We start from the raw sequence: 18,823 nt of genomic DNA, 5'->3' as shown, positions 1-18,823 counted from the left end.
TCCTCCTCCTCCAGGTGAGGGGAAGTCACAGGTAGCAGAAGACTGCTATGCTAGGTGAGTGGTGAGAACAGGTCTTGTATGTTCCTAAAAGAATGTCATTCATTTGTGTGGTAGAGAAATAAGCCCATTCTTTACCATTCTTTACATATGGCAAATTACCACAAATGTATTTGATTGATTGACTGATAGTATTTTTTCTACATTTTAACATCTCTGAAATTGGGATGTGTTTTTACAATTCATAAGATATCAATAGTTAATTGGTAGTGTTTTTTCTTGAGACAGGTTCTGGCTCTATTACCCAGGCTGGCGTGCAGTGGTATGATCTCAGCTTGCTATAACCTCTGCCTCCTAGGCTCAAGCCATCCTCCTGCCTCAGCCTCCCAAGTGGCTGGGGCTGGGACTATGGGTATGTGCCACTGCGCCTGGCTAATTTTTTTTTTTTTTTTTTTGAGATGGAGTTTTGCTCAGTCACCCAGGCTGGAGTGCGATGGTGCGATGTTGGCTCACTGCAACCTCTGCCTCCCAGGTTCAAGCGATTCTACTGCCTCAGCCTCCCCAGTAGCTATGATTACAGGCATGCGCCACCATGCCCGGCTAATTTTGTATTTTTAGTAGAGATGGGGTTTCACCATGTTGGTCAGAATGGTCTCAAACTCCTGATCTCAGGTGATCCGCCTGCCTCAGTCTCTCAAAGTGCTGGGATTACAGGCATGAGCCACCGCGCCCAGCTAATTTTTATATTTTTAGTAGAGATGGGGTTTTGCCATGTTGGCCAGGCTGCTCTCAAACTCCTGGGCTTCAACCATTCACCCATTTGGCCTCACCAAGTGCTGGGATTATAGGCGTGAGCCACTTTGCCCGGCCAGTAGTGATTTTTCTTTTTTTTATTTTTTGAGACGGAGTCTCACTCTGTCACCCAGGCTGGAGGGCAGTGGTGTGATCTCAGCTAACTACAAGCTCCGCCTCCTGGGTTCACACCATTCTCCTGCCTCAGCCTCCCAAGTAGCTGGGACTATAGGCGCCCGCCACTACACCCGGCTATTTTTTTTGTATTTTTAGTAAAGACGGAGTTTCACTGTGTTAGCCAGGATGGTCTCGATCTCCTGACCTTGTGATCCGCCCATCTCGGCCTCCCAAAGTGCTGGGATTACAGGCGTGAGCCACTGCGCCTGGCTGATTTTTCTTTCTTTCTTTCTTCTTTTTTTGGAGATGGAGTCTCGCACTGTTACCTAGGCTGGAGTGCAGTGGCGCGATCTCGGCTCACTGCAACCTCTGGCTCCCAGGTTCAAGCAATTCTTCTTGCCTCAGCCTCCCAAGTAGCTGGAATTACAGGCGACTGCCACCATGCCTGGCTAATTGTTTTGTATTTTTAGCAGAGACGGGGTTTCACTATGTTGGCCAGGCTGGTCTTGAACTCCTGACCTCGTGATCTGCCCGCCTCGGCCTCCCAAAGTGCTAGGATTACAGGTGTGAGCCACCATGCCCGGTCTAATTTGTCTTAATGGTTCATAAAATAACAATGAACCTTCATTCAATTAATGGTATCTTATGGTGTGAAGTCCAGACCCACCTGTACATTGCAGTGAAGCAAGGGCCAAACCTCTGACCATGGTGTTCTTTTTTTTTTAGACAATGTTTCGCTCTTGTTGCCCAGGCTGGAGTGCAATGGTATGATCTTGGCTCACTGAAACCTCCACCTCCTGGGTTCATGCGATTCTCTTGCCTCAGCCTCCCAAGTAGCTGGGATTACAGGTGCGCACCACCATGCCCAGATAATTTTGTATTTTTAGTACAGACGAGGTTTCACCATGTTGGTCATGGCTGGTCTTGAACTCCTGACCTCAGGTGATCCACCCAACTCGGGCTCCCAAAGTGCTGGGATTACAGGTGTGAGCCACCGCACCTGGACCATGGTGTTCTTAAATGAAATCAGAACCACCAATTACAGGTACTTCATATTCCAAGCTAATTCAATAAATAGAATTCTAAACTTAAAGCCATTTTTAAGTTTGAAAAACTACATTGGAGGAACAGGAAAAAAAAATCTGATTAAAACATGGGCAGGCTGGGTGAGATGGTTCACACCTATAATCCCAGTACTTTGGGAGGCCAAGGCAGGAAGATCGCTTCATCCTGGGAAGTCAAGGCTGCAGTAAGCCATTACTGTGTCACTGAATTCTAGCCTGGGTGACAGAGCAAGATCCTGTCTCAAAAATAGAATAGGCCAGGTGTGGTGGTTCACACCTGTAATCCCAGCACTTTGGGAGGGCAAGGCAGGTGGATCACTTGAAGCCATGATTTCTAGACCAGCCTGGTCAGCATGGTGAAACACTACCTCTACTAAAAATACAAAAAAAAAAAAAAAAAAAAAAAAAGAATTAACTGAATGTAGTGGCACACACCTGTAGTCCCAGCTACTCAGGAGGCTGAGGCATGAGAATTGCTTGAACCCAGGAGATGGAGGTCGTAGTGAGCCGAGACCGCGCCACCACACTCCAGCCTGGGTGACAGAGCAATACTGTCTCAAAAAAAAAAAAAATAAATAAAATAAAAAATACAATTATGTTAGATAATTGCACATATTGGAGAAGGGCTGTCGTGCACCAGTTCTATTAGATACTGCAAATGTCTTTAAAAAAGTAGAAAATAAAGTTTTGATATTAGAAGTAATCTGAAGACTTTCATCTATGGGGAGAGTCCCACTGAAGGTGACTTTGATGTCAGAAAAGTTACAAGTAAACAAAAACAGGGATCAATGGGGCATGAGATAGTGATGATACTGTAGTTCCCACTAGGTTATGATATTGGTATTTGAGGAAGAGTTAATTTTTCAGTTCACTGTAATGAGATACTTTCTGTAAGCATTTAGCTTCACTTCTATATTTAAGTCAATGGAAAAGTTTCTCCTTAGGCATCTTGGCAGTCATATATTAATAAAATGAAGAATATCTGACTGGGCATGGTGGTTTATGCCTGTATTCTTAGTACTTTGGGAGGCTGAGGCAGGAGGATCGCTTGAGGCCAGGAGTTCAAGACCATCTTGGGCAACATAGCAAGACCTCATCTCTACAAAACAGAAACAAAAGCAAAAGAACACATATTTCAGAGTGCTGTCAGCAAGATGGCTGACTAGAGATGCCTGGCATTCATCCCCCCACAAGAAACGATGAAGGCAACAAATAAACAGCTAAGATTTTTAGAATTTTATTTTTGGAGACAGCTTTCACTATGTTGCCCAGGCTGGCCTCAAACTTCTGGACTCAAATGATCCTCCTGCCTCAGCCTCCCGTGTAGCTGGGAATACAGGTGGGAGCCACCACAGAAAAAAGCTAAGATTTGACTGGAGTGTCAACGGGAAAGCACTGGAGTGCATCAGGGGAGTGGAGATGCACCTGTGGTGAATGGAAGCCCAGGAGGGCCGCCAGAGGCATCTAGCCTCTGCAGCCCTGTCTCCTCTACCAGAATCAGATCTGCCCGCAGTCAGGAGGGGATTCCTGTTGTGAAGAAACACTAAACTGAAGATCCCCACCAGCCCCCATTGCTACTGCAAGCACCTACAGTCCTTACTATGGGAGAATACCCAAGTCTAATAATACCCAAGTCTCCCAGTTTGGAGAGTTGCCAGGAATTCCTGCAGCTGCACTGCCGTGGATTAGGAGCACAAGGTGTGCATTATCTACCCGCCACTAGCTTCTGCAGCACAGAACCATCTTCAGACCAGAGCCACTTCTGGAGTGCACTGTGCTCTGCTGGGGGCCAGTGGCCACTGCATGTATCCATTACTAGGGCTCAATATTCATTCTACCAAGCCCACAGGGGCTTGGTAGGGGTGGCTGCAACACCATGACCCCAGTTGCTTGGAGCCTAGGCAGATGTGCTCAGGGCGAACCTGCCCTTGAGCTGGCCAAACTGCCACATGCCCTCCCTGGAACGGGAGAGATTCGCAAGCAGCTGACATACTCTGATGCTGGCTGAGTGGCTATGTGCCTGTGGCTAGGGCCTGAGAAACAGCCATGAGATGCCTCACCCCTGCAGAGAAGCCCCTGACCTGCTCAACGCCCCTGTACTCCTAGTAAGGGCCTGAGAGGCAGCGTTGTAAGCAGCTTCTGGTAGACATGCCCGAAGGCCAGCCAAGCAGCCATGCAACTGCATACCAGGGCTGAGAAACAGCCCCACGGTCCCAAACCTGGCAAAGCCACCATCACCACCAACTCTCTTAGCCTAGGCTACTGAGAGACTTACAAATGCCACTAAAATGCATTATAGCTGAAGAAACTACACAGAGACTATATTCCTGTGCCCACTTAGAACCAAGGCCAACACACCCCACTTAAATGACACCCTAAGACCTATTCATATGAGTATGTTCTTCCCTATGAAACCTCCTCTATAAAATTGGAAGAGGTGACTTTCCTAACAGATGTGTAGAAATCAATGCAAGGACACATAAACCATGAAAATGTAGGGAAACAAGTCACCTTCAAAGAAAAATGGTAATTCTCCAATAACCCTATTCATAGGGAAATATATGAAATACCAGAAAAAGAATTCAAAATAATAATCTTAAGGGAACTCAGTGAGATACACAAGAGAATACAGACAAGTCAATGAAATCAGGAAAACAATTCATGATTTGAATGAGAAATTTAAGAGGTACATATACCTGGGTGTGGCCAGGCGTGGTGGCTCACGCCTGTAATCCCAGCACTTTGGGAGGCCAAGGCAGGTAGATCTCCTGAGGTCAGGAGTTCAAGACCAGCCTGGCCAACATGGTGAAACCCCGTCTCTACTAAAATAAAAACTTAGCCGGGTGTGGTGGTACGTGCCTGTAGTCCCAGCTACTCGGGAGGCTGAGAATCGCTTGAACCTGGGAGGCAGAGGTTGCAGTGAGTCAAGATCTCGTCACTGCACTCCAGCCTGGGCAATGGAGTGAGACTCTGAATGAAGAAAAAAAAAAAGAAAAAGAAAAAGAAAAAAAAAGAAAGGTTGGGTGCAATGGCACGTTTGTAATCCCAGCACTTTGGTTGGCCAAGGTGGGATGATCACTTGAGCCCAGGAGTTCAAAACCAGACTGGACAACGTAGTGAGACCTTGTGAAATTAGCTGGGCATGGTGGTTTCAAACAGCTAGAAGGAGGATACTAAATATAAAGAAATGATAACTATTTGAGATAATGGATATGCTAATTACCCTGATCTGACTACAATACAATATATGTATTGAAACATCACTATGGGCCAGGCGCGGTGGCTCACGCCTGTAATCCCAGCACTTTGGGAGGCTGAGGTGGGCAGATCATGAAGCCAGGAGATCGAAACCATCCTGGCTAACATGATGAAAGCCCGTCTCTACTAAAAATACAAAAAATTAGCCGGGCATGGTGGCATGTACCTGTAGTCCCAGCTACTCGGGAGGCTGAGGCAGAAGAATCACTTGAACCTGGGAGGCAGAGGTTGCAGTGAGCTGAGATTGCACCACTGCACTCCAGCCTGGGCGACAGAGTGAGACCTCATCTCAAAAAAAAAAAAAAAAAAAAAAGAAAAGAAAAGAAACATCACTATGTACCCTATGAGTATGTACGAATATTATTTGCCAATTAAAAAATTTTTTTTTATATAGTCCATGTGAAATCTTGTTCATGATTACATTTTGGAGTGATTTCTTTACCTGACACCCGTTTTAGCTGCAGAGATAGCAGAGCGCTTGAGTGACCCCTTCAGACCCAAGGTACTCTGACTTGCAGGGCCACAAGACCGGCCTTGCGAGCGTCGTTGGCTGATGGGAGTAGAAGCCACAGAGAGTCTTCCTCTTGGAGGTACTGGAGTCCTGACCCCTCCCTTATTGATGGGCTGCTGCTGAAGAGAAAATGCATCATTTTAAAAGCTTGGCCTCTCCAACATGGTGAAACCCCATCTCTACTAAAAATACAAAAATTAGCCGGGCGTCGTGGCGTGTGCCTATAGTCCCAGCTACTCAGGAGGCTGAGGCGGGAGAATCACTTGAACCCAGGAGGCGGAGGTTGCAGTGAGCCGAGATCACACCAGCCTGGCAACAGAGCGAGACTACATCTCAAAAAACAAAAAACAAAAACAAAAACAAACAAACAAAAAGGCTTGGCCTCTGATACAGTATTGTCTCCTAGGCAAAGTTCAGAAGAACGTTTCCATTTATCCCTGTTTCATTCCTCATTTGTAACTCCATTTGGAATCTTTTCTTTCCTCACTACCTCACCTCATCCTATTCTACCTGTCTGGCTGGCTCCACAGTTACCTGCCATTTATTGCTATGGGGATTCTGTTATAAAGAGCAATTTCCAGTTGTGGCTGAGTAAGGAGTTACAAGAAAGCCTTTCCCGGCTGCTATGGACCCAGGCATTTTCTTTCTTTTTTTTTTTTTATTTGAGACAGAGTCTGGCTCTGTTGCCCAGGCTGAAGTGCAGTGGCACAATATGGGCTCACTGCAATCTTCACCTTCCAGGTTCAAGCGATCCTCCCACCTTAGCCTTCTGAGTAGCTGGGATTATAGGCACCTGCCACCATGCCCAGCTAATTTTTGTATTTTTAGTAGAGACAGGATGTTGCCATGTTGGCCAGGCTGGTCTCAAATGCCTGACCTCAAGTGATCTGCCTGCCTTGGTGTCCCAAAGTGTTTGGATTACAGGCGTGAGCCACTGTGCCCAGCTATCTGGGAATTATCTTTTCTTTCTTTCTTTTTTTTAAAATGAGACGGGGTCTCTTTCTTTCACCTGGGCTGGAGTGCAATGGCATGGTCTCAGCTCACTGCAACTTCTGCCTCCCAGGTTCAAGCGATTCTCCTGCCTTAGCCTCCCAAATAGCTGGGACTACAGGCGCCCGCCACCACGCTCGACTAATTTTTGTATTTTTAGTAGAGACGGGGTTTCACTGTGTTGGCCAGGCTGGTCTGTTGAACTTGTGATCTGCCTGCCTCAGCCTCCCAAACTGCTGGGATTACAGGTGTGAGCCACCACGCCCAGCCTAGCCAGACATTTTCTAACTAGAGACATAATGTAGAAAAACAGTCCCTTGTAGCCACAAAGGAGGAAAAAAAGATTATTTTGGAAATACGGAAGCTTTGAGACGTTATATACAGTTTATTAAATATAAACTTAGGCCAGGTGTAGTGGCTCACAACCTGCAATCTCAGCACTTTGGGAGGCTGAGGCAGGAGGAATGCTTAAGCCCAGGAGTTCATGACCAGCCTGGGCAACATTAGGAGATCTTGTCTCTACAAAAACAAACCTAAAGAACCTATTATATATTTAACATGTGGAATCTACAAATAATTCTACCCTCTCCCTCTATCCCCAAACAATAGCTTTTTGAAGTCCTTTGAAACAAAAAACAAAAAGAGGGAAGGAAATAAATGCTTGAAGGGTTTCACTTAGGGTATCTTTCTTAGATATTGTCAAGGCACAAAGAGTAATTGAATATCTTATTATCATTAGTCTAACATCTGTTGCAAGCAGAAAAAATTAACTTTATTGCCTGTCAACTGAGATACGACAATTGAAATTAATATTTAGAAAAATAAAAATGTAGGTTAAGAATTAAATACAGGGACTAGAAATAAACATAATCTGGTGGCCCATGCCTATAATCTCAGTACTTTGGGAGGCAGAAGACGGGGGACCACTTGAGCCTAGGAGTTTGAGACCAGCCTGGACAACATAGGGAGGCCTGTCTCTACAAAAAACTGAAAAATAGCTGGGTGTAGTAGTGCATGACTATTGTCCCAGCTACTAAGGAGGCTGAGGTGTGAGGATCACCTGAGCCCAGGAGGTTGAGGCTACAGTGAACCATCACTGCACCACTGAATTACCACCTGGGTTACAGGGTGAGACTCTGTCTCAAAAAAAAAAATATATGTATATAATTTTATATAAAAATTGTATATATATATATATATACACCCATATATATATAGAGAGAGAGAGAGAGAGAGACAGACAGACAGGCAAGATCTTTTTTTTTTTTTTTAGATGGAGACTTGCTCTGTCGCCCAGTCTGGAGTGCAATGGCGTGATCTTGGCTCACTGTAACCTCCGCCTCCTGAGTTCAAGCAATTCTCCTGGTCAGCACCCAAAGCAGCTGGGATTACAGGCATCTGCCACCACGTCTGGCTAATTTTTGTATTTTTAGTACAGACGGGGTTTCGCCATGTTGGGCAGGCTGGTCTTGAACTCCTGACCTCAGGTGATCCACCTACCTCAGCCTCCCAAAGTGCTGGGATTACAGGCGTGAGCCACTGTGCCCAGCCATATATATATAAGTATATATGTCTATACATTTTTTTGAGACAGGGTCTCACTGTCACTGAGCCTGGAGGACAGTGGCCCGATCTCAGCTCACAGCAATCTCCGCCTACAGGCTTCAAGCGTTTTTCCTACCTTAGCCTCCTGAGTAGCTGAAGTCAAGACCTTTCTAAGCATGACAAAAAAGTAAGCCTTAAAAGGAAGAGTTGGATAAATGTAACTACAATTAAAAATCTTCCACAAGGCAAGATACTATTAATCTAGTTAAAAGGTAAACAATGGGGCCAGGCATGGTGGCTCACGCCTGTAATCCCAGCATTTTGGGAGGCCGAGGCGGGCAGATCACGAGGTCAGGAGATTCAGACCATCCTGGCTAACTCAGTGAAACCCCATCTCTACTAAAAATACCAAAAAAAAAATTAGCCGGGCGTGGTGGCGGGCGCCCGTAGTCCCAGCTACTCAGGAGGCTGAGACAGGAGAGTGGCATGAACCTGGGAAGAGGAGCTTGCAGTGAGCTGAGATTGCAGATCACGCCACTGCACTCCAGCCTGGGTGAAAGAGCGAGACTCCGTCTCAAAAAAAAAAAAAAAAAAGATAAACAATAGAAAAGTATTTAAAACAGATAATATATACCATTAATATAGATAAATAATAATAATTGAGAAAAAGCAAATCTGCATAAAAATAGCCAATTATAAAATATAGAGATTTATAACTGTATAAGGTACCTTGGAATACAAGTTTTCCAATCTTTTTATTATAAATAAATAGATAAATTAATTAAAATAAATTAATTAAATGTAGGTATATATGTATTTGTTTATTTGAGATGGGGTTGTTCTCTGTTGCCCAGCCTGGTCTTTGACTCCTGGGCTCAAGCAACCCTCCCACCTCAGCCTCCCAAGTAGGTGGGATAATAGGCATGAGCCACCACACCCAGATAGTTTTGTGATCTTTTTAGAGGGCCATTTGACAACTAGATCAAAGAAGTCTGTCTTTTGTTATCATAAAAGTCAAAGAGAGGCTGTCATGGCCAGAATGATTCTCTTTAGGATATCTGCATATTACTGTCCATCACCATCCAAATGACCAAGCCCCAAATGTGCCAGGAGCAACTTCATCTCAGGTATGGTGAAGTTATTGTAATTGTTTTTTTTAATTCTCTAGTCTCCAAAGAGATCATACCAAGTTATATATCTGATAGGCCAGTTCCTTAAACATTCAGGGTGAACAGTGTTATTTTAGAACTAAACTCATTCAGATGGGTCTACCAGGCTGGAGTTATACTAAAAAGTAAGATAAACTATTCGTTTATTCAACACATTTTCTAGAGCAATACTCAACGTTTATGGTTGAGACAGTCGTTCTTGCTCTGTCCTTAACTTTTACTTAGAAAATTATGTCATCCATATTACAAAATATAGAAAGCAGCAGCTTGACTTTTTTTTTTTCTTTAGAGATGGAGTCTCACTGTATTGCCCAGGTTGGTCTTCAACACTGGGGCTCAAGTGATCCTTCGGCCTAACCCTCCCAAAGTTGTGGATTGACAGGTGTGAGCCACTGTGTCTGGCTGAAACCTTTTTTAAATTAACTTAAATTAATTTTTTTTTTTTTTTGAGATGGAGTTTCACTCTTGTTGCCCAGGCTGGAGTGCAATGGCATGGTCTCGGCTCACCGCAACCTCTGCCTCCCGGGTTCAAGCAATTCTCCTGCCTCAGCCTCCCGAGTAGCTGGGATTACAGACATGCGCCACCATGCCGAGATAATTTTGCATTTTTAGTAAAGATGGGGTTTCTCCACGTTGGTCAGGCTGGTCTCAAACCCCCGACCTCAGGTGATCTGCCTGCCTCAGCTTCCCAAAGTACTGGGATTACAGGTGTGAGCCACCACGGCCTGGCCTATTTTTTTTGTTTTTTGAGATGGAGTCTTGGTCTGTTGCCCAGGCTGGATGGAGTGCAGTGGTGTGACCTCCATGCACTGCAACCTCCACTTCCTGGGTTCAAGCGATTCTCCTGTCTCAGCCTCCCGAGTAGCTGGGAGTACAGGCACCCACCACCACGGCCAGGTAATTTTTGTATTTTTAGTAGAGACAGGGTTTTGCCATGCTGACAAGATCTGTCGAACCCGGGAGGTGCAGGTTGCAGTGAGCCAAGATCGCACCACTGCACTCCAGCCTGAGTGACACAGTCAGACTCATCGCAAAAAAAAAAAAAAAAAAAAGATGGATAAACAGTGCCTTCAAATGCGGTAACAGTGAGGACAGGAGTGGTGGCTCACGCCTGTAATCCCAGCACTTTGGGAGGCTGAGGTGGGTGGATCACCTGAAGTCAGGAGATCGAGACCAGCCTGGCCAACATGGTGAAACCCCATCTTTACTGAAAATATAAAAATTAGCAGGGGCTGGGCGCCGTGGCTTATGCCTGTGATCCCAGCACTTTGGGAGGCTGAGGCAGGTGGATCACAAGGTCAGGAGTTCAAGACTAGCCTGGCCAACATAGTGAAACCCCGTCTCTACTAAAAATACAAAAAATTAGCCAGGCGTGGTGGCAGGCACCTATAATCCCAGCTACTCAGGAGGCTGAGGCAGGAGAATCGCTTGAACCTGGGAGGTGGAAGTTGTGGTGAGCCAAGATCACGCCATTGCACTCCAGTCTGGGTAAGAAGAGTGAAACTCTGTGTCAAAACAAACAAACAAAAATTAGCCGGGTGTGGTGGTGGTTGCCTGTAATCCCAGGTACTTGGGAGGCTGAGGTGGGAGAATCACTTGAATCCAGGAGGTGGAGGTTGCAGTGAGCCAATATTGTGTCACTGCACTCCAGCCTGGGCAACACAATGTGACTCCATCTAAAAAAAATAAATAAAATTACAAATACAAATATTAGCTGGGTGTGGTGGTGGGCACCTGTAATCCCAACTACTTGGGAGGCTGAGGCAAAATAATCTGCTGCATCCGGGAAGCAGAGGTTCCAGTGAGGCAAGATCGCACCATTGCACTCCAGCCTGGGTGAGAGAGTGAGACTGAGTCTCAAAAAAAAAAAAGTTTGACAAACAGTGCCTTCAAATGTGGTAACAGTGAGGATGGGAGCAATGGCTCATGCATGTAATACCAGCACTTTGGGAGGTGGGTTGATCACCTGAGGTCAGGAGTTCAAGACCAGCCTGGCCAACATGGTGAAAACCCGTCTCTAGTAAAAATAAAAAAATTAGCTGGGTGTGGTGGTGGGCGCCTGTAATCTCAGCTACTGGGGAGGCTAAAGGCAGGAAAATCGCTTGAATCAGGGAGGCAGAGGTTGCAGTGAGCTGAGACTGTACCATTGCCCTCCAGTCTGGGCAACAAGAGCGAAACTCTGTCTCAAAAAAAAGAAAAAGAAAAAGAAAAAAAATTGTTGTAACAGTGGTTTCACATCATTAAAATGAATGTTTATTATTTCAATTAAGCTTCTCACCAAGAAGCTTAAGTACTTAAATTACTTACAGCTTATCACCCAGTGAGTTTTCCTCTTGGCCCTAGCTGCCAGAAAACTTAAACTCAGCTGAGTGACTGATGGTAGTAAATACTGTACCTACTAACAGTGCTAATTTTCTGCCGCTTTTAAATTGACTATACTATTTTATATTTAATACCATAAACTTACATTATTTTGAGAATAGGCCTTAAATTCTTTTTGAGAAATAGGAAGTTATGTAAAATAAACATGGGGTTAAGAATTAAATACAGCGAATAGAAATAAATATAATCTGGTGGCTCACACCTGTAATCCCAGCACTTTGGGAGGCTGAGGTGGGAGGATCACTTGAGCCTAGGCGTTCAAGGAGAGCCTGGGAATCATAGGGAGACCCTGTCTTTATGAGAAAAATACATAAATCAATAAATATTTAAAAATGTGTTTCTTGCCCTCCATTCGGCACTGCCTTAACACCAGATACCAATAACATCAACTTGCTAGAATGTTACTCACTACTCTGCTAACTCAGCCTCAGAGTTGACTTTATCACCTTCTCTTATTTGAGGAGGCTTTGAGTCCTGTGGGACCTGGACTGAAAGCCCTCGAGGGAGCTGTTACCACAGGAACCCTTCAGGTTTGCCACTATTAATCACCCATTTTCCTTTACATAAGGGACAAGGGAAAGAAGATGGCTTCAGCCATAAGTTGGTTCATCATCAATGAAAGTAATAGGCAAAACATCTGAATATGGAAAGTAGAATGACATTGCCATTTTGGAAATAGTTTCTCATAGTCAGGATTCACTGTTTTCTTTTTTTTTGAGACGGAATCTCGCTCTGTCACCCAGGCTGGAGTGCAGTGGCGCGATCTCAGCTCACTGCTATGTTGGCCTCCTGGTTCAAGTGATTCTCCTGCCTCAGCCTCCTGAGTAGATGGGATTACAGGCATATGCCACCCCCCGCTAATTTTTTGTATTTTTTGTAGAGACAGAGTTTCACCATGTTGCCCAGGCTGGCCTTGAACTCCTCACCTGAGGTAATCCACTTGCCTTGGCCTCCCAAAGTGCGGGGATTACAGGCATGAGCCACTGCGCTTGGCCATGGATTCACTGTTTTATCTAGAGGACTTTGAAAATTCTCAGGGTAGGGGAAAGCAAGTTTTAGATAAAGATATATTAAATTCAAACAAATCTACTGGTAGAGTGACAGCCAGTTGTTGTAACCACGGTGTTATATAGTTTCAAAATTATAATCAAACAGTTTAGTTCCATTAAGAACATAATTTTATCTGCATACCTTCAGTTCATTCATGGAATTGTGTTCTTCAAAATGTTTCTTTTTTCTCTCAATATATTGATCAATGGACTCCATTTCCTTAAAATGAGCTTCATGAAGCTTCTTAAAGTCTAGAATGTTCCAATATAAAAATTAATAACAAAACAAAATCCATTTATTTATCTTCTCTGTGTTTTTCTGTTAACACTTATTCTCTTCTTTGCATCCCTGACATTCAACTTCAATATAATTTTTGCTAAAACATTAATTTCAAAATACTTAGTTTTTGGAAACTCAGGGGCAAAGCACATTCATCTTATAAACTATCAAACATTCACCATCTCCCCACTGACAAATTTCACTAAATTGACATCTTGGTTTAATCCAGAGGATTAGAGTAGAAGATTTACCTTCTCCCCTACCAATTAGTCACAAGTGGTCTTTATTTAATCATGAATTTGATATTTTAGAATGCTGTATGTCAAGGACTGACAAATTTATTGTATAAAGGGCTAGATAAAAGTATTTAAGGCTTGGCTGGTCATGGTGGCTCACACCTGTAATCCCAGCACTTTGGGAGGCCAAAGCGGTCAGATCACCTGAGGTCAGGAGTTCGAGACCAGCCTGACCAACATGGAGAAACCCCATCTCTACTAAAAATACAAAAATTAGCCAGGTGTGGTGGCGCACGCCTGTAATCCCAGCTACTCGGGACACTGAGGCAGGAGAATCGCTTGAACCCGGGAGGTGGAGGTTGCGGTGAGCCTAGATTGCGCCATTGCACTCCAGTCTGGGCAACAAGAGCAAAACTTCGTCTCAAAAAAAAAAAAAAAAGTATTTTAGGCTTTATGGCCACATATGGTATGGTCTCTGTCTCATATTCTTCTTGTTTTTATGTTATTTATTTATTTATTTTGAGACGGAGTCTTGCTCTATTGCCCAGGCTACAGTGCAATGGCATGATCTTGGCTCACTGCAACCTCTGCCTCCCAGGTTCAAGCGATTCTCCTGCCTCAGCTTCCCAAGTAGCTGGGTTTAAAGGCACCTGCTGCCACACCCGGCTAATGTTTGTATTTTCAGTAGAGATGGGGTTTCACCATGCTGGCCAGGCTGTTCTCAAACTCCCGACTTCAGGTGATCCAGCCCCCTGGGCCTCCCAAAGTGCTGGGATTACAGGTGTGAGAACCGCGCCCGGCCATTCTTCTTGTTTTTAAATTCTTTAAAAAATGTAAAAACCACTCTTAGCTCAAAGGATACAAGACAGGCCAAGGCAGGCAGCAGTTTGCTGACCCCAACTGTATCCTATTCTGATTAAGTATATGAACATTTATTGAATTTTGAATATACGATAAGCAGCATTGCAACTACTATAAATATAATAATCAACATTCTATGTGCCAATGTTCCAACAATATAAGATAGAGAAGACTTACATGCCCAAAAACAGAATCATTTAGACTTATGAAAAACTCATTAGAAGGTGGGCATTGTACCAAGTAGTTCATACATTCATTCATCAGTTGTTTATTGAATCCTTGCTGCATGCTATTTGCCGTGATAGGGAAGCAGTAGTGGAAAAAGTATTCTCAATTTATGTATCTATCAACCTGATGAAATAGGTACTATAGGCCAGGCAGGGTGGCTGACGCCTGGAATCCCAGCACTTTGGGAGGCTGAGGCAGGCGGATCATGAGGTCAAGAGATTGAGAGCATGCTGGCCAACATGGTGAAACCCCGTCTCTTCTGAAAATACAAAAATCAGCTGGGCATGGTGGAGCACACCTGTAGTCCCAGCTACTAGGGAGGCTGAGTCAGGAGAATCACTTGAACCTGGGAGGTGGAGGTAGCAGTGAGCCAAGCTCACGCTACTGCACTCTAGCCTGGGTGACAGAGCAAGACTCTGTCTCAAAAAAAAAAAAAAAAAAAGAAATAGGCACTATAGTATAACTATTTCCACTTTGCACTGAGGAAGTAAGTTTATTGAGGATGAGTAAGTTCCCCAAGATATCAAACCTAAAAGACGAGAGAACTAGAATGTAAACTGGTTCCAGCCTATGCTTTCAGCTGTTACAGTCCAACATCAGTCCGAAGTGGGGCAACCATTACTTATTATGGCTTTGTCTACAAAACTTACTTGGAGTAGTGATTGCAGTTCTTTTATTTTTTCCAGGTTTGGATGACTCATCTGTGTAGAGAGATTTCTTTCTTTCTGAAGGTACCTTTGAATCTCTGTTACCTAAATCCAAAGACACAGAAATAATGAAGGATTTCAAAAAAGTTCTCATTAAGAAATATGTGGCCGGGCACGGTAGCTCACGCCTGTAATCCCAGCACTTTGGGAGGCCGAGGCGGGTGGATCACGAGGTCAGGAGATCAAGACCATCCTGGCTTATAAACTATCAAACCCCATCTCTACTAAAAATACAAAAAGTTAGCCGGGCGTGGTGGTGGGCGCCTGTGGTCCCAGCTACTCGGGAGGTTGAGGCAGGAGAATGGTGTGAACCCGGGAGGCGGAACTTGCAGTGAGCCGAGATCGCGCAACTGCACTCCAGCCTGGGCAACAGAGTGAGACTCCACCTCTAAAAAAACAAAACAAAAACAAAAACAAAAAAAAGTGTGTAAGTTAACAGAGTATTTTCACATGGTAGGCTCTGTCATGATGGTGGTAGAAACAGCACATAGGGAGCACAAAGAATTAGTTACAGCATTCCTACGATTACAGGTCATATGCTTCAAGTAGGCATTCAGAAATTTTCTGACACCTGTGGAGAAGTTATATAAACATATTAGAAAGTTGGTCAGGCGCCGCGGTGGCTCCCACCTGTAATCCCAGCACTTTGGGAGGCCGAGGCGGGTGGATCATGAGTTCAAGAGATGGAGACCATCCTGGCCAACATGGTGAAACCCTGTCCCTACTAAAAATACAAAAATTAGCTAGGCGTGGTGGGGCGCGCCTGTAATCCCAGCTACTCAGGAGACTGAGGCAGGAGAATCGCTTGAACCCAGGAGGTGGAGGTTGCAGTGAGCTGAGATCACGCCACTGTACTCCAGCCTGGCAACAAAGCGAGACTCTGTCTCAAAAAAATAAATAAATACATAAAATAAAAATACAGAAAGTTGGCCAGGTGCAGTGGCTCATGCCTGTAATCCCAGCACTTTGGGAGGCTGAGGTGGGTGGATGGCTTGAGTCCAGGAGTTTGAGACGAGCCTGGGCAACACAGCAAGACTCTGTCTCTATTTTTTTTTTTTGAGATGGAGTCTCGCTCTTTCGCCCAGGCTGGAGTGCAGTGGCGTGATCTCGGCTCACTGCAAGCTCCACCTCCCGGGTTCAAGCTATTCTCCTGCCTCAGCCTCCCGAGTAGCTGGGACTATAGGCGCCCACCCCCACACCCGGCTAATTTTTTTTGTATTTTTAGTAGAGACAGGGTTTCACCGTGTTAGCCAGGATGGTTTCCATTTCCTGGCCTCGTGATCTGCCTGCCTTAACCTCCCAAAGTGCTGGGATTACAGGAGTGAGCCACTGTGCCCTGCCCTGACCCCGTCTCTATTACTAAAAAATTATTTAATATAAATTAAACATATATATATATATATATCGGTTAAAAAAAACTTTTTCAGTTTTTATTATGAACATAATATTGTTACAACTAAAGTGATAAAAGTCACGTAATCCAATCAGCCAAAGAAAACACCATTAACGTATGGCATATTTCCTCTGGTCCTCTGCTTCCTATACTTATTTTGGTTGTTGTCGTTTGTTTGTTTTGAGATGGACTCACACTGTCGCCCAGGCTGGAGTGCAGTGGTACAGTCTTGGCTCACTGCAACCTCTGCCTCCAGGGTTCAAGAGATTCTCCTGCCTCAGCCTCCTAAGTAGCTGGGATTACAAGTGTGAGCTACCACACCCGGCTAATTTTTGTATTTTTAGTAGAGACAGGGTTTTGTCATGTTACCCAGGCTGGTCTCGATCCTGACCTCAGGTGATCCACCCACCGTGGCCTCCCAAAGTGTTAGGATTACAAGCGTGAGCCACTGCGCCTGGCCTGTTTGCTTCTGTTAAGAGACAAGGTCTCACTATGTTGCCCAGCTGGCCTCAAACTCCTGGGCACAAGTGATACTTCTGCTTCAGCCTCCTGAGTAACTGGGACTATAGGCATGTGCCACTGTAGCCAGCTTATTATTATTATTTTTTAACTTCAGTTGAAATTATGGTATATATTAGGTTAGGTATTTTTTCCCACTTACCATAATCATTTTCCAAATTCTGTCGTTTCTTTATTTTTTTGACCTTAATGGAATTTATTAGGCAAGGATGGAAAAGAACCATTCCAGGCAGAGGGAACAATAGTGATATATAAAGCTGTAGTACAGTGGAAATAATGACATTCAGAGAAACTGAGGTAGGCTGAAATTGCTGAAGTGTAGGGTGCATAAGAGGGAGTGGAGGATGTTGAGAATAGGACAGGTAGCGGGTTAAACCATAAAGGGCCCCGTATAATATGCTATAGAGCTATGAGTCTAATCTTACAAATATAAGAAAGCCTCAATCTTACATCTTTTTCAACTTCAGGCAATCTATTTTAAAAATATGCAATGAGCTTTCATCTCTTTTTAATTATTTTTTTCTTTTCTTTCAACCACTGATTTACAAGCAAGTGGGTTTCCAAGAAATACCATTTCTAAAGTTCTCATCCTTAAGTTTCCCCAATGTATCCGTAAAACAAGGCAGAAGAATGTTCTGTCAGAGTTGGAATGGTCGCAGGGGCTTCTGCTTAGACTTTGGCTATAAAACCAGAAGGTGAAAGTTTCATGAGAAACAGGATATTTGGCAGGGTTTGGTGGCTCACGCCTGTAATCCTGGCACTTTGGGAGGCCGAAGTGGGCCGATCACCTGAGATTAGGAGTTCGAGACCAGTCTGGCCAACATGGTGAAACCCTGTCTCTCCTGAAAAAACAAAAACTACCCAGGCATGGTGGTGCACACCTGTAATCCCAGCTACTTGGGAGGTTGAGGCAGTAGAATTGCTTGAGACTGGGAGGCAAAGGTTGCCGTGAGCCGAGATCCTGTCACTGTACTCCCGCCTGGGAAACAGAGAGAGACTCTGTCTCAAAACAAAACAAAACAAAACAAAGAAAGGATATTTATGTAGAGTAACTCTCCACAGGATACTTACTAATTCCAAGTGGTAAAAGAGTAACTTCACAAAGAAACAACCTAGCAGACACCACCATAACCAACTGATGGAAGTTAACGTGACTAGCCATAGGAAAAACCAGCACTTGTGCCTCCTAGGGTGCTTACTGAGGAAGCAACAGCATTGCTCTTTGGGATTCCTGCCAACAGCCCATAGTCTGATTCTAAGCATGAGGACATATTAGACAAACCAACTCAGAGGACAAAAAACTGGCCTGTATTAAAAAATGTTGTCTGGGCATGGTGACTCACACCTGTAATCCCAGCACTTTAGGAGGCTGAAGTGGGCAGATTACTTGAGCTCAGCAGTTTGAGACTAGCCTGGGCAACATAGTGAAACCCTGTCTCTACTAAAAATACAAAAATTAGCCGGGCATGGTGGTGCATGCCTGTAGTCCCAGCTACTCAGGAGGCTGAGGCTGCAGTGAGCTGAGATCGTGCCAATGCGCTCCAGCCTGGGCAACAGAGCAAGACCCTGTCTCAAAAATAAATAAATAAATAAGTAAATAAAAATTAAAAATTACCTGGGAGACTTGTTAAAAACTGAAGATTCCCAAGCCCATCTCAGACCCAAGGAATCCTGTAATTTTCTAGATTCAGTATGACACTCAAAGTTTTAGGGAAAATGAGAAGG

The 18,823-nt window shown here is 44.4% G+C and overlaps 1 protein-coding gene across 10 annotated transcripts in view; it reads right to left on the bottom strand.

Moving 5' to 3' along the window:
- NUSAP1 (nucleolar and spindle associated protein 1) overlaps nucleotides 1-18,823 on the bottom strand; it is a 48,251-nt gene that overhangs the window by 9,831 nt on the left and 19,597 nt on the right. For 5 of the 10 annotated variants that reach the window (XM_031002476.3, XM_055363419.2, XM_055363422.2 and 2 more), the window contains exons 5-7: nucleotides 15,130-15,231; nucleotides 13,017-13,126; nucleotides 5,671-5,858 (exon numbers count right to left, since the gene is read on the bottom strand). In XM_031002476.3, coding sequence (XP_030858336.2) covers nucleotides 5,671-5,858; nucleotides 13,017-13,126; nucleotides 15,130-15,231 — 400 coding nt within the window. The remainder of the gene's footprint in view (nucleotides 1-5,670; nucleotides 5,859-13,016; nucleotides 13,127-15,129; nucleotides 15,232-18,823) is intronic. The other 5 variants (XM_031002477.3, XM_055363420.2, XM_063698487.1 and 2 more) reach the window with 1 other exon arrangement.

This window comes from Gorilla gorilla, chromosome 16 (assembly GCF_029281585.2).
Source record: "Gorilla gorilla gorilla isolate KB3781 chromosome 16, NHGRI_mGorGor1-v2.1_pri, whole genome shotgun sequence".
Classification (NCBI taxonomy): domain Eukaryota; kingdom Metazoa; phylum Chordata; class Mammalia; order Primates; family Hominidae; genus Gorilla; species Gorilla gorilla.
This window is presented reverse-complemented; position numbering and strand designations above follow the sequence as displayed.